At 38.1% G+C, this 13,197-nt stretch overlaps 3 protein-coding genes across 3 annotated transcripts; 1 reads left to right on the forward strand and 2 right to left on the reverse strand.

Annotated features, from left to right (window-relative positions):
* Positions 1 to 112: 112 nt before the first annotated feature.
* Positions 113 to 4,271, reverse strand: LOC104815334. Its single transcript, XM_010543687.2, has 14 exons — positions 4,059 to 4,271; positions 3,501 to 3,588; positions 3,309 to 3,417; positions 2,885 to 2,934; positions 2,642 to 2,708; positions 2,176 to 2,248; positions 1,812 to 1,867; positions 1,586 to 1,682; positions 1,385 to 1,466; positions 1,145 to 1,207; positions 955 to 1,014; positions 725 to 817; positions 530 to 592; positions 113 to 439 (listed from the first exon to the last, which is right to left on the reverse strand). Exons 1-14 carry the CDS (start codon positions 4,112 to 4,114, stop codon positions 347 to 349), a joined length of 1,050 nt encoding a protein of 349 aa, XP_010541989.1. The 5' UTR covers positions 4,115 to 4,271; the 3' UTR covers positions 113 to 346.
* Positions 4,272 to 5,231: 960 nt separating this feature from the next.
* On the forward strand, positions 5,232 to 8,209 carry LOC104815335 (pentatricopeptide repeat-containing protein At2g06000). Its single transcript, XM_010543688.2, has 2 exons — positions 5,232 to 7,157; positions 7,652 to 8,209. Exon 1 carries the CDS (start codon positions 5,432 to 5,434, stop codon positions 7,040 to 7,042), a length of 1,611 nt encoding a protein of 536 aa, XP_010541990.1. The 5' UTR covers positions 5,232 to 5,431; the 3' UTR covers positions 7,043 to 7,157; positions 7,652 to 8,209.
* A 16-nt stretch (positions 8,210 to 8,225) lies between these two features.
* Positions 8,226 to 11,761, reverse strand: LOC104815336 (enoyl-[acyl-carrier-protein] reductase [NADH], chloroplastic). Its single transcript, XM_010543689.1, has 13 exons — positions 11,635 to 11,761; positions 10,709 to 11,001; positions 10,292 to 10,401; positions 10,129 to 10,184; positions 9,926 to 10,010; positions 9,786 to 9,833; positions 9,496 to 9,570; positions 9,288 to 9,399; positions 9,092 to 9,143; positions 8,974 to 9,025; positions 8,827 to 8,884; positions 8,638 to 8,736; positions 8,226 to 8,543 (listed from the first exon to the last, which is right to left on the reverse strand). Exons 2-13 carry the CDS (start codon positions 10,986 to 10,988, stop codon positions 8,389 to 8,391), a joined length of 1,182 nt encoding a protein of 393 aa, XP_010541991.1. The 5' UTR covers positions 10,989 to 11,001; positions 11,635 to 11,761; the 3' UTR covers positions 8,226 to 8,388.
* Between the last annotated feature and the right edge of the window lie 1,436 nt (positions 11,762 to 13,197).

Here is a 13,197-nt window from a genome sequence, read left to right on the forward strand (position 1 = left end):
CCTCCTAACGATTGAATCAGAGAGGCTGAACCGAACCGGTTTAGTCTCAATGTAAAACCAAACCGGTTTGTCTCAATGAATGACCAAACCGGTTCAGGATTCAAGAGGTGAATGAAACCGTGAAACCATGACAAAGCTTTTACTCAAGAAACTTGCACTTACAGCAACACAAAAGATTCCGTGACTTTACACAAACGCCTAAAAGCCTGAAGAACAAGGACGAGGAAACGTGCATGCGCATGTCTATGGCGGATTTACATTGATGGTGAAAACGTTTCGGAAAGTGTAATGACACGAGCTATCTTTCCACGAGTAACTAATTCTATTCACCAGCTGCAGCTTGAAGTTACTCACTACCCATTTGGTTTCTACGTGTTGCTGCAAGTTCCTTCTGCAACTCAGAGCTTGACATTCGTTCCACCTCTAATGCCCGCTCGAGCTACACAAGCAAAACACAGATCCGGTTAACCGATAAAGCGGGTTTGAGGAAAACAGGAAAGAACCAAAAGTGTTATCGAGAGAACCCTACATTCGCTGCCCGCATGCTCCACTCGCTCAAAATAGCCCTCAGCCTTTCGTTCTCTTCGATGTACTGTTTCAAGCAAAAACGGCGTAGCGAGATACGTAAAGAACGAGAACAGAATCTTGTATTAGTTGAGACAGAGGTTCATGACAAAACAAATCTTGTTACAGATGCTATAGCGTAATGTCTGCAAAAGGACACCTGGTTATTGGCACTACAGAGACGCTGCCCTTCGGTGTCTCGTTCAGCTATCAAAGAACGAGCTAGACGGAGCTCGGACTGGAGCTGATTCATCTGCAAGGTAGTTTAAGCATCTTTACAATACATTGGAATGAACTATAAGACGTAATGATTGCAGTTGTAGTATCATCCCGTCATAGAGATGGAGCTTAAAAACATTTCCCGCATTTGTTCGGTCATTCTAGAGTTACCTCAGCTGAAAGCGTTCTCAGCTCCTGATCCCGAGCAGCTAAAAGATGGGCAAGATCGACCTGGAAAAGGGTACCAAGCATTATATGGTTTATCTTACCAACCCGCTTTTTTTAAAGAGAAATCAAGCCAATTGATACTATAAAAGGAAAGCCTCAAGAAGCAGTGAGCGAAGCTGAAGCAAACTCTCACCTGAGGAGTGCTCCCATCATTGGATTCTTCATATTTGCTCAGTTTCTCTTGCAAAGAGAGAATCTTTGCAGGCCATGGGGATCGTCACAGCACCAAATGAGATCAAATGAAAAATATAAGAGCATATCACAAGCCAGCAAAGGCGAAACAAAATAAGAAATAGATGCAAAATATATCAAGAAACATATATGCACAAAGGCTAGAAGAGCAAATGTATTATATATTCTGCACAACGTATACCTCCTCGCTCAGAAAATGAAGGTTTTCACGCTGATACTGTAACAAAGCCATTTGCTGATCTGAAAGCCGGCCTTCATAATACCTATCACACCATAAAACGAGCAGAGATTTGCCATTATCCACTGCAGCTGCAATCCAGAATCAGGTCATAATAATCTTGGGTTATTTCAGACACCCGCAAGGATTATATGACGAGGTTACCTCAATCCTTCCATAGAACTTGATGGTTGAAGTGGAGAATATAATGACTTCAAAACATCCGGCTGCGAGTTAACAGAGTTGTATTGGTGGACATAACCTGAGAGAACAGTTTCCATGAATACCAAAATGAAGAATAACACACAAACCTTACGGGCAACAAAGGCCATGCAAAGCATAAATAGCATTTTGCAAACTATCTGCAGTGATTTATCTTCTAATAACTCACCAACATATATACTCATGAAGAAACCAGCACATATTGCTTCAATCAACATAATGATCCTGCAAATTCGTCATACCATAGGGAATCACAAAGAACATTAGTCTTCCAAATTAACAAAAAATTCTCATTTTTCATATTTTCTTGCAGCATATAATGAATGATCAAAATTGCAGCACAAAAAGGTATCTTCTTGAATAAGAGTTCTCCAAAGAATTTTCCTCTAGAAGAAATGAAATCCTCAGCCTTGAACAAGTAGGTTACATAGATTTTCAGCTTGAAGTAAAATAAGAAATGTAACTGGATTCTGAATCTAATCATTTAGCAAAATTTCACTAAAACACAGCAATGTTGAGATTGAGAAGCCTACCTTTGCAAAGTAGTAAGAGAAAGAAAGCGGATTTCGGCCTCCCATACTATCACAAGAAGCATTGCAGCAGTTCCTAGCATTGCATCAAAGGTAGAAAAATTAACCAAGGCTGTGTCTTCTGGTGTCAAGAGGTATGGAAACCAGTCAGCAAAAAAGCAAATTAAGGAAATCAAAGTACTTGCAATGACTTTCTTAGTGAACAGATATTATATAAGAATAATCTGTAAAAAGAGTTAACATGTTAGAAGTTTTGGTGACAATTCTCTCATCCCATAAAATATTTGTATTTTTTGCGTTCTGTTGTATCTAAATTAACAACGCTTTGGTCTCAAAGGAAGAAAGAAACCACCAATCAATTCTGCATCTTCTTGTTTCATGAATTTCGCAGTTCCATGAACATCTTTAAATAATACAATCAAGGGAAAGGGCAAAATATAGAATCAATTTCACATAGTTGGGGAAACACCATATGCAGTGATCGCAAAGGGCAGACGAACAACATGTTTCAACTTCTGGCTGAAGCTGTAATAACCCTGCAGAACATGGTATATATATTCTTCAGACAAAATGAAATGTAATCATGCAAGCTACAATACAGAGCCAGAAACATCGGTAGAGAATCATAACTACTTTCATATTATCTCAATTCTTAAACCTGTGATAAAAATAGCAAATTACGCACATCACTTAGCGACTATAGACGTTGTACCTGTAGACGTATTTTCTGGACTTGAGAAACAAAGTATTGTTGGAAGACACCTGAAACAGAACATCAACAGACTATATTAAAAAAACCAAAACTGTGGTATGGGAAACATTATACACGCAGACACATGAAGATCAAAGAGAGATAGAGAAGATATACTAAGATGGATCAATATAATATATACCTACACATACTTATGTTGACTCGTATGTATCACATTTCAGGTTCAGAGCATCTATCATTTGTAAAATTTCACTCTAGTTTGTGGAGATCAATGTTCAAGAGCCCGATCGCTCATTGTTAAGACATTCTAAGTACACTCCTCCATGGATGGACAACAAAACTACATTACAAGTGTATAGAACTAGACACCACCAATGAAACTCAACGAGCTCGGTGACAGAAAGAAACTTGAAGAACTGGATACCTGTGACAATCAAAAGTGCAACATCACAGCAGCAGAGCAACGAAGGGATCAATTTCTGCAAAGGACGGAATATCCAAGGAGCTCCTGCAGCTAAAATAGCATAACCTGCCTAATATATACCAAAAAAATATCAGAGCTACCCAAAAAATGCAGTATATGTAATGTACTTGATCTCAAAAGATGAACACTTGCCAATAGAACCATATAAAAGTAGCTTCCAACGAGACTTCTAGATTTTCGGTGACCAAACAATGGAGCTTCGTGCAATATGTCAAGGAACCTACAAGAACACAAACATCAGCAAATCAGTACCCAGAGACTTATCCACTGCAGGTTGAAGGAACACAAACCTACCCATACTAAATCACATCAAAATCATCTTCCAGAAATTCGATCACCCATTTGCTAAAGAATGCCAATTTACACCATTTGGAGAATTTCGAATCAGAAGCCATGGAATAAAACTAAGAAAAGTAACCAAATTCAATAAGCTTTAGCTTAGTGGAGCAAGAAAAAGAAACAGAGAGCCAAGATCCAAACAAAAAGGCAATATCTTAGCGGGGAATTTGGCAACACTTGATCGAGAACCACGAGCAATTTGCAGGAGCTTAACTTAAAACCTAATTTTGCCAAAACCCACATCGAAATCCAGCCAAAAATAAATAAATCTAAGAACTCGAACGGGAAAAGAGCTGAATCGGAAGACGGAAGAGGAAAAGAAGAGAAATGGATCAGAAGGCATCGGCATACAGAGCGTTCTCTTCCTCGGTCATGGGATTGGACGAAGCTCGTCTCTCTGTCGACATTTTCCAATCTCTCAATTCTCAATTTTCTGGGTTTCCTCTTTGATTTCCTCTCCTCGAGTATACACACGAAGAACGATGAATCTGCTTGATCTAAGATGACATCAAATCTGGGAATTTGTTCCGAAACGAATCAAAATATTTGTTTTTGTTGGTTATGTAACTAAAAAATTATTTTCAAAATAACTAAAAAACTGACATATTTAAAAAATTCAAAATGAAAATACATATAAAATTATAATTTGTATACAATTTGCATTCCCACAAAGTAACTCAATCCAAAACAAATCGAATCAAAATCCAAAAAAAATAACAAATCATCCTTTAAATTTTAAATAAAAATCCGACACTAAACTAAGAAGTAAGAATCTCAAAGAAAAACATTGTAAAACAAATCCGACTGTCTTCCCAATGAATCAAATAACACTCGTATAAGCCCTAGGTAGTTGGGTGGCCATTTCGGTTATTAACCGAATAATCGAGCCGAACCGAACCGAATAAGACATAACCGTATCTGAACCGAATCCGACATAAAAACCGAACGGTTATGATTTACTTAAACCCGAAAAACCGAAACCGAAAACGAACCGAACCGAATAAAAAATAACCGAAAAAACCGAGAGAATAACCGACATTTTCTTTGGAAAATTGAACTTTTTACCAAAACCGAACCGAACCCGAACCGAAAAATAACCGAACCGAACCGAACCGGAATTTATATAAAAACCGAATGGTTTTATTTTTTCTATAACCGAAATAACCGAACCCGAATATAACCGAACCGAACCCGAACCGAAACCCGAATTGGCCACCCCTACTAGGTAGTGTATCCTAATTAAATTTAGAAAATATGATTTTTAATTAAAACCAAAAATCTTATATTATCCATCTATCAATAATGAGCTCTGCTGTTTTAGTGATTTTCATTTTTTTTTATATTTTAATGATGATACATATATTGTCAATACATGTAATCTTACAGTGATAATTGAATATTAAGATTATTTTCAATTTCTGAAATCGGGAGTTTTTGTAATCCACTGGGATAAATATAATTTATTAATGTTAAGCAGAATTTCTTTTGGTTTAACGCTATAGCCCAAGCCCAAGATCAAGTCCAAGCCCAAGATCAAGTCCAAGCCCAAACACATTTTTCATGGTCAAAGTCGCTAGCTGATTCAGAAGGTTTCATACTCTGAATAGCCCTAGTTCCATGGAATCCGAAACCAGAAGAGGTCGACCGAGCACAAGCCGAAACAATCCCTACTCCGTATCCGATCGCTCGGCTAAAGCTTCGATTTTGATCCATCGGGTAACGTCATGATCCGAACCTCCTTCGCCACCGCCATCTCCCTTCTCCATACACATTCTTGTGGCGGCTCTCAAGCTCGGCCCTTGCAGAACAATACCAGAGAGGTGATGTATTGCCCTGAATCCTGGCTCGTCAAGGTCGTGTGTACTCTTTTTTTGTACAGAGTTCCTGATTCCGATGGCTGTTTCTGTTTCCTGAGCAACAACTTGAATCCCTTCATCGCCTTCGAGGTTGTGAAGAAGCTGGAGAATCCTGAATTGGGTTTTCGATTTTGGGAGTTTAGTAGGTTTAAGCTGAATATCTGCCATTCTTTCTGGACTTACAATATGCTCACTCAATCGCTTTGCAACGCGGGTCTTCACGGTATGGCGAGGAAGATGCTCGAGTGTATGAGGAATGATGGGATTTCACCGAATAGTCGATTGCTATCGTTTCTGATCTCGTCATTTGCCGAAAAGGGCGATCTCGATTTCGCCACGGCATTGCTTGTTCAGGCTTTTCAGGTTGAAGGGACTTCCTATGTAGTGAACAATTTGTTGAATACGTTAGTGAGGTTGGATCGGGTGGAGGTCGCGATTAAGTTATTCGATGAACATCTGAGATCTCGGTCATGTGTTGATACTTGGACGTTTAACATCCTGATGCGAGGTTTATGTCGAACAGGAAAAGTGGACAAAGCATTGGAACTTTTGGATGAGATGAGGAGTTCTGGTCGTGTTCCTGATAATGTTACTTACAATACTCTCATCGAGGGATTGTGTAGTAATGGAGACATAAACAGAGCAAAAGATATGTTTGACGAAGTTAAGTCGAGAAGTGATTGCTCTCCAGATGTTATTACATATAACTCGATGATGTCAGGATACTGCAAAGTTGGAAAGCTGCGAGAAGCGGTTTTTCTGTTAAGTGAAATGATTGATTTGGGAATAAACCCAACTAGGATATCCTTTAATGTTCTTATTGATGGTTTTGTGAAAGCTGGTGAGATGCCTTCTGCAGAATCCATTCGTGGAAAAATGATTGATTTTGGCTGTTACCCGGATGTTGTGACCTTCACTTCCTTGATCGATGGATATTGCCGAGCAGGACAAGTGAACAAGGGTTTGCAACTTTGGGATGAAATGAGTGCCAAAGGATTGTTCCCTAATGTCTATACCTATTCTATCCTCATCAATGCACTTTGTAAAGAGAATCGGTTACAGGAAGCCCATGAGCTTCTGAAGGAGCTGGCTTCTAAGAAAATTACTCCGAAACCGTTTATCTTCAACCCTGTCATCGATGGCTTTTGTAAAGCTGGTAATGTTCATGAGGCAAATGTCATTGTGGCGGAGATGGAGAAAAGGAGATGCAACCCAGATAAAGTTACATTTACGATTCTCATTATCGGGCATTGCATGAAGGGGAAAATGTTTGAAGCAATCAGCATTTTCCACAAAATGTTGTCAATAGGTTGCTCACCCGATAAGATTACGGTGAATTCTTTGATGTCTTGCCTTCTTAAGGCTGGGATGGCTAAGGAGGCCTATCGGCTTAAACAAGTAGCAATGAAAGGCCTGAGGGATGGTGTCTCTCATGTGGGCGAGATTGTCTCTTCGAGGAAAATACCTGTGGCCGCTTGAACGAGAACTTGTTCACTATAACCTGAACCACTGCCTCTGGATTGATGGTCTTGCTCTGCCATTTTTGCCTTCGCCACTCACATCAGGCATGCAAATATCGAAATACAGTCATACAGTAAGCATCTGATTATATTCCTTTTGATGCTCTCATAAAATCTCAAGATCCTTATCCATTTATGCATTTAACGAATTCTTGCGTTTTCATTAAATCAAAGCCGAAAATTCTATTTTCCTTGCATGTGCATAACTCTAGAAACTGATTATTATACATAGTGATAATTCTGACTAGTGACAATTTGCCATTTTGCATGACCTCACTTAATCATATGTCTCTGTTTGCTCAGAATGTAACTAATTATTTACTCGATGTTCCATTCTTTTACCACATTCCTGTTCTTCAAATTCTTAAACTGTTGAGGAGAGATGACCAAAGTAACCTCATTTGCCACATGAGGAGTAATAATTTGTGAACTTTTTCATAATCTTTCTTTGTTGCCTTTTATTCCTTGTACTTGTATTGCTTCATCTAGATTCTAGATATTGGTCTTTGTAGAGCATCCAAAACACAATAATAAGATTCATGTTATGTTGATTCCCTTCCTCTTTCAGATTTTTCAGGTGGCGTAATTAGCAGCCACACGAGGTCTGACCTCAGTGAATATTGTTAAAACATCAAAGGACTTCACTTCACGATCAATACCCATCGCAGAAAAACCGTGCAGAAATGAATGTCCTCATGAGATCTCAATACAGAAACTGACAGAAGCAGGTATCATCGATGTGAACTTTAGCCTGGAAAGACGATAACCAGTGTTATGAGTAGTTGGTGGGAACAGGTTTGCTGCAGGTAGCTAGTTTTCAACCCGTGATTTCGTTTTCTTAATCCGAGTGTTGTAGAGATTAGACGAGACGAAGCAAGAAAATGAACCCGGGAAAGAGGGTTTTCTGGAGATTCTCACACAAATCTTTTGGCCTTTGTATCAGCCCGATTCCTTCATTTTTGCCTCTCTAGAAAGCAATCTTTTTTTTTTGCTCAGATACCTCTTTTAGGTTTTTGTTTTCTTTCCTTGTCGCTAAGAACAATCGGATGGGTTAGGATCAGCATCCAGAGACTGCATGTCCCTATCTCCCTTGCACTGTGCTTTGTAACATTATGTAGTTTTTCAAGTAAGGCTCTTCTTCATTGAAACAACAAGTCTTTCATTATTATCAGATAGCTTATTAGCAAACTCTTAAGTTCCTGAGAATACCCTGGAACCACGCGCTCTATTCTCTGTAGAAAGGAAAGGAAAAACAAAAGGAGGATCACAATCCGACCTAACTTGAAACGCAAGAAAGCCTCAAACTCAGTTGTCGGATTTGGGGATCTTGAGATTTTCAAAGACTGGGCTATCAACCCCAACGCCCATCGAGTTCAAGCCATTGTCAACATAGATGGTTGCTCCTGTTATGGCAGATGCCAGTGGTGATGCTAAGAAAGCTGCCGCGTTTCCCACTTCATCTGCATCCTCAATGAAAAGAATATGTTTAGCTCGGGAAATTCCAAGAGAAGAAGAAGCATAAAAGGCGAAGAATAACGACGAAAGGAAAGTAACCCGAGGTTAGGGTTTTCTGGATAGGAGCATTGGAGTAGGAGTACTCAATCATGGTGTCTATGAACCCAATGGCTTTGGCTGCTCGGCTTCCCAATGGACCTGAAACCCAATTCTCTCTTGTCATCAGCAGCAAAGGTCGAGTCTTTGTAGAATACGGTTCATATTGTTAACAGGGACAGATAAAAGCACCAGCAGAGATGGTGTTGACCCGAATGTTGTGTTTCCTTCCAGCTTCAAAAGCGAGCACCTTTGTTGAAATAGACATTGTGGTATCATTAGAAACTTCGTAGAAGCTTCATAGGCATATGATTGAAAACGGCGGAAAAAGAAACTCACTCGTGTATCACTCTCTAAGGCAGCCTTGGCAGAACTCATACCTCCACCATACCTGCATGTACATGAACCCATGAATGCATGCTCATTGCTGTGTGCAAATGTCATATATAAACATTACCCAGGAATGATCCTTTCAGAGGCAATGTAGGTAAGAGATATAGAAGCACCTCCTGGATCACCACCCGAAAAAAAACCCACATTCAACAAGTCAAAACAAAGTAGTAAGCCCTCGATCCTAAACCCTAAACCCACATTACAAAGGAAAAAGAGAAATGGGGAAAGTGAGCTTGCTAAGGAAGGGAATGTTATAGTGCCTGGGTTCATAATCGGCAGAAAATGCTTGAGCAGGGAGACAAAGGAGTAACTCGAAGCAGACAAAGCAGCGAGATACCCTTTCCTCGATGTCTCTAGAAGAGGTTTGCTAACCTGAAGAATTAAGTTTACCCGTTACGAGACATGTCTGGCAATTACATGCTTCTAGCCAAAAACAAAAAATCATAAAAAACGCGAGAATTCTCTAACCTCTGGCCCATTTGCGAGGGAGTGCACGAGAATGTCGATGCTTCCAAAATCTTGTTTCACACATTCAGCAACTTCCTGGAACATATGAAAAGGAATGTGCAGTCTCTAACTGGTAAAATGGTCAGTGACCAAAGGAAATTCCCTAGCTCCACAATTTTAAGATTGTGTGTCAATTAGAGCATTCCTGTCCTAAGGATATGATAGTAGGTTTTCACTCATTCTCACACCTGTAAATGGTCGTTGTAATAAGTTCAGAATGTAAGGTTTTCGTTATCTATGCACGTGTATACCTGCACTGTCCAATTTGCTGACCCTGCGTAACGCTTATTCGTTTTGATCTGTACAAATTAAGAGTCAAAATGGGAAAGTGAGAAGTTATCAACATATGAACTAATCTCAATGATTGCAAAGCCATATAATTCCTGCTTACATCTTCAGGCACGTCATCGGGATTATCAAACACAGCATCTAAAGGATAAACCTTCTTGACCTCCATCAATGACCCATCTGGCAACCTGGAGAAGGATCATGATCAAGGATTTCGGACAGAAAAGATCATGAACAAAGATCCCTTGTACAAAATTTCCATGGTTCAGCAAAAGAAAACAACTTAAACAAACTGCGAGGCCTTACACGCGTGATTGATCAAATTTTCCACGCCTCAGGCTTGTCTCAAAAATGTTAAGGGCCTAATGGGCAGCTCAAATGTTAGAAGTATAACAATCGAGAAAAAAATATAAGCAGACAATAAAAAAAGGATCAAGAGAAAGAAACTTGAGGAATATAGTTTACTTACAGGAACCCATGTTCCAACTAATATCTCAGCTCCAGCAGCAGCAAGAGACTTTGCTATTGCCCAACCGTATCCATTATCATCAGCTATACCGGCAATGAAAGCCCTTTTGCCTGCACGATTTCCCTTTTCAGTTTAACCCATTAACATGTTTCTGGCCATAAAATCATGTGTTTTTGGCGCGAATGATATGAAATGGCTGTCAACAATAATGTGAGCAATGTCTGCACAAGTGAAGCTGCAGATAGCATTTAGCGCTTGGTTTTGAAAGGGTTAAGATTCGTCCTCCACTTGTTTTGGAAAGTTTCCTTCAAGTACGCGAGCAAACATTTTCCAACTGCTTATAAATAGCTTCTTGGGAACCAATCACCACCTAAAATCAAGAAAATCAAATGACAAACAAATATCAGAGGTATCAACCTCTCAGATCAATTGGCAACCCAGAGGATGCCTTAGTTTCGCTGGATTCAGACACCGCCTTTGTGACAAAGGTCACGGGTTTCCCCAGTGTTGACGCAAGACTCTGTTTTCTCAAAGGTGCAATGTTCGATAAATGGTAAGCACTGGTAAGTCTATCCCATGACATAGCTTTAGCATTGACGCCATAACTGTTAGGTCCGGACTTAAAAGCTTTAGGGGATGAAGAAAGGCACGGCCTTGTTGCAGCAATCTGCATGCTTGAAGCTGCTTTTGTCGCCATTCTCAGAAATTTTCTGATACATTTCCAAGAAGTGAAAATGTTGGTGTGTCTTAAAGGGGAATATCCAGAAACACAAATAAGCTTTTGGTTTTGCTTGCACAACAACCCTGATAGAACATTCATACCACTATGCGACGAAATGAAACAAAGATCATTACAAACTAATGGAAATTTGACGAACATTCCATGATTAATTCAGCGGATCCACCAAATATGCAATCCATGTTACATTTTCTCATCGCCAGAATTGAATCAACAGATTTCAATAATCATGTAATCCCAAAGCTAACACATTTGGGACGGGAAACCCATCTGAGCAAACAATTCGACAACGCATTTCAACAGAAACGAAACCGGACACAACCGAGAACCACGTAAGTTTGAGTAAATCTCCATGACCCATCTGCATTTTCATATCAAACATTGATTACACTGAGAAAATCAACAAACCCATCTACATTTTCTCGTCAAACATCTACATTTTATCGTCAAAACATTAGTTACACTGACAAAAAAAACCCATCTACGTTTTCTCATCGAACATCGATTACACAGAGAAAATCACCGAGCCCAGAAAGCATTTACGACTGTACACTCAGTCATCAAACAAACACAGTTACACAGAGAGAGAGAGAGAGAGATGTACCTGTGTGAGCCGGAGAGAGTCAAGTTGGAGAGACACAGAAAAACAAGAGAAATTGATAGATTGTGAAGTGATTTGTGAGGAGAGATTCGATGAGATCGAGGTGCAAACACTCGGAGACCAAATTGGTTTGGTTATGGTTTGGTTTGGCAGTTGATGAAGTTGCTCGACAACTCTGTGAATAAACTCGGGTCGGGTCGGGTCGGGTTCTCTTGAGAAAACTGGAACGGCCCGTTAAGTGATGGGCCATTAAAAACGTGAACCTAAAGTCCCAAAAAAAGGAACCTAATTGTTATACCTTAGAAAGACAATTACCTTATTATATATATTGTACTTGTAAGTATGATAGTATATGATCTATTTTTAAAACGGAGTTTGGTTCTCTCATGTTTTGGTGGAAAATATTTGGATTAACTAATTATTCTTTATTAATTAAAAAAAACTTTTAAAAGACAAATGGATTAAAGAGAAAAATTGACTAATTAATGGGGCTTTTATTAAAAAGAATTTGAAGTAAATAGGCCACAAAAAGAGATTAATCAGGTCTTATGGATTTGAATTAACAAAAAAAGGAAAATTGTCATAAATATAAATATATATATGGAGGGTCCAAATTTTTTAATGTATTCCACGTCATAATTGAGTTAAAATAATTTGATATATTTTTTGTTATATGAAATTAATGAAATTGATTTTCTAATTTGGAGTATTATTAAAATAAAAAACGTGATTTTATGGAAAATCGGTAAAAACTAAATTTAAAGGAGTGATATATAAACAATAATTTTAAAATTAAAAAGAAAATCTAAAGTATCCAAATTTCTATATAAAATTATAAACATTTGAAATTTTAACAATTTTTGTACTCATCAATAATACCGTTACCGTCGGTTGGTAATAGCCGGATTCCGTCAGGACATTCACTGAGCAAATAAATAAGTTGACTCTTTTTTTCCGCCAAGTCAATATAATATCATCTACCACGTCAGCTAATTTATAAAAAAAATATAAAAATTACTACACAATAGACATATACAAAAATTATATATATGTATGTGTGCATATGTGTGTGTAAATTTTTATAATCTTTTATAAATTTGTTGATATGGCAAATGAGACAACATTAAAGTTACAAAATAATCAATTTTCCGGTGATTGATTACATCTATGAAAAGACGCATTAGGTTGAAAAATTATCAAATTTTCATACGTTTGTAATTTATATGAAAATTTGTATTACTTTGAAATTTATGAATTTCAAAGTCTATATGTTAATTTTTTTTGTAAAATTGGACAATTTTAATAGGAGTTTCCTGGTATCTAATTGCATTCAAATTCAATATATATTCAGATTATAATGGAACACTATAACTATTTAAATTTAAAAATAAATAAATCTAAATTAAAAAACAATCGAAAATATTTTATTAGTGAGAGAGAACCGAGGAGTCTAAGTGAAACAACCTGCACAACAGAATGAATATATTTGTCATGTCCTTTTATATATCAAATTTATTAGTTTCGGGTTTAATTTTACCAGTTCACGTATAATTTCCGATTTGTTGG

The sequence above is a fragment of the Tarenaya hassleriana genome, unplaced genomic scaffold (genome assembly GCF_000463585.1).
Source record: "Tarenaya hassleriana unplaced genomic scaffold, ASM46358v1 Cleome23, whole genome shotgun sequence".
Lineage (NCBI taxonomy): Eukaryota > Viridiplantae > Streptophyta > Magnoliopsida > Brassicales > Cleomaceae > Tarenaya > Tarenaya hassleriana.

Bases quoted from the DNA above. Each gene is read 5' to 3' on its own strand.
- LOC104815334 (XM_010543687.2), bottom strand. From the start codon at position 4,114: ATGTCGACAGAGAGACGAGCTTCGTCCAATCCCATGACCGAGGAAGAG. The intron at 2,709-2,884 runs GTACAACGTCTA...CATGTTCTGCAG, and splicing joins TCCAGAAAATACGTCTACAG to GGTTATTACAGCTTCAGCCA. The intron at 818-954 runs GTAACTCTAGAA...ACTACCTTGCAG, and splicing joins TGAGAACGCTTTCAGCTGAG to ATGAATCAGCTCCAGTCCGA.
- LOC104815335 (XM_010543688.2), top strand. From the start codon at position 5,432: ATGATCCGAACCTCCTTCGCCACCGCCATCTCCCTTCTCCATACACAT.
- LOC104815336 (XM_010543689.1), bottom strand. From the start codon at position 10,988: ATGGCGACAAAAGCAGCTTCAAGCATGCAGATTGCTGCAACAAGGCCG. The intron at 8,737-8,826 runs GTGCTTTTATCT...ATTGGGTTTCAG, and splicing joins GGTCAACACCATCTCTGCTG to GTCCATTGGGAAGCCGAGCA. The intron at 8,544-8,637 runs GTTACTTTCCTT...TTGAGGATGCAG, and splicing joins CCAGAAAACCCTAACCTCGG to ATGAAGTGGGAAACGCGGCA.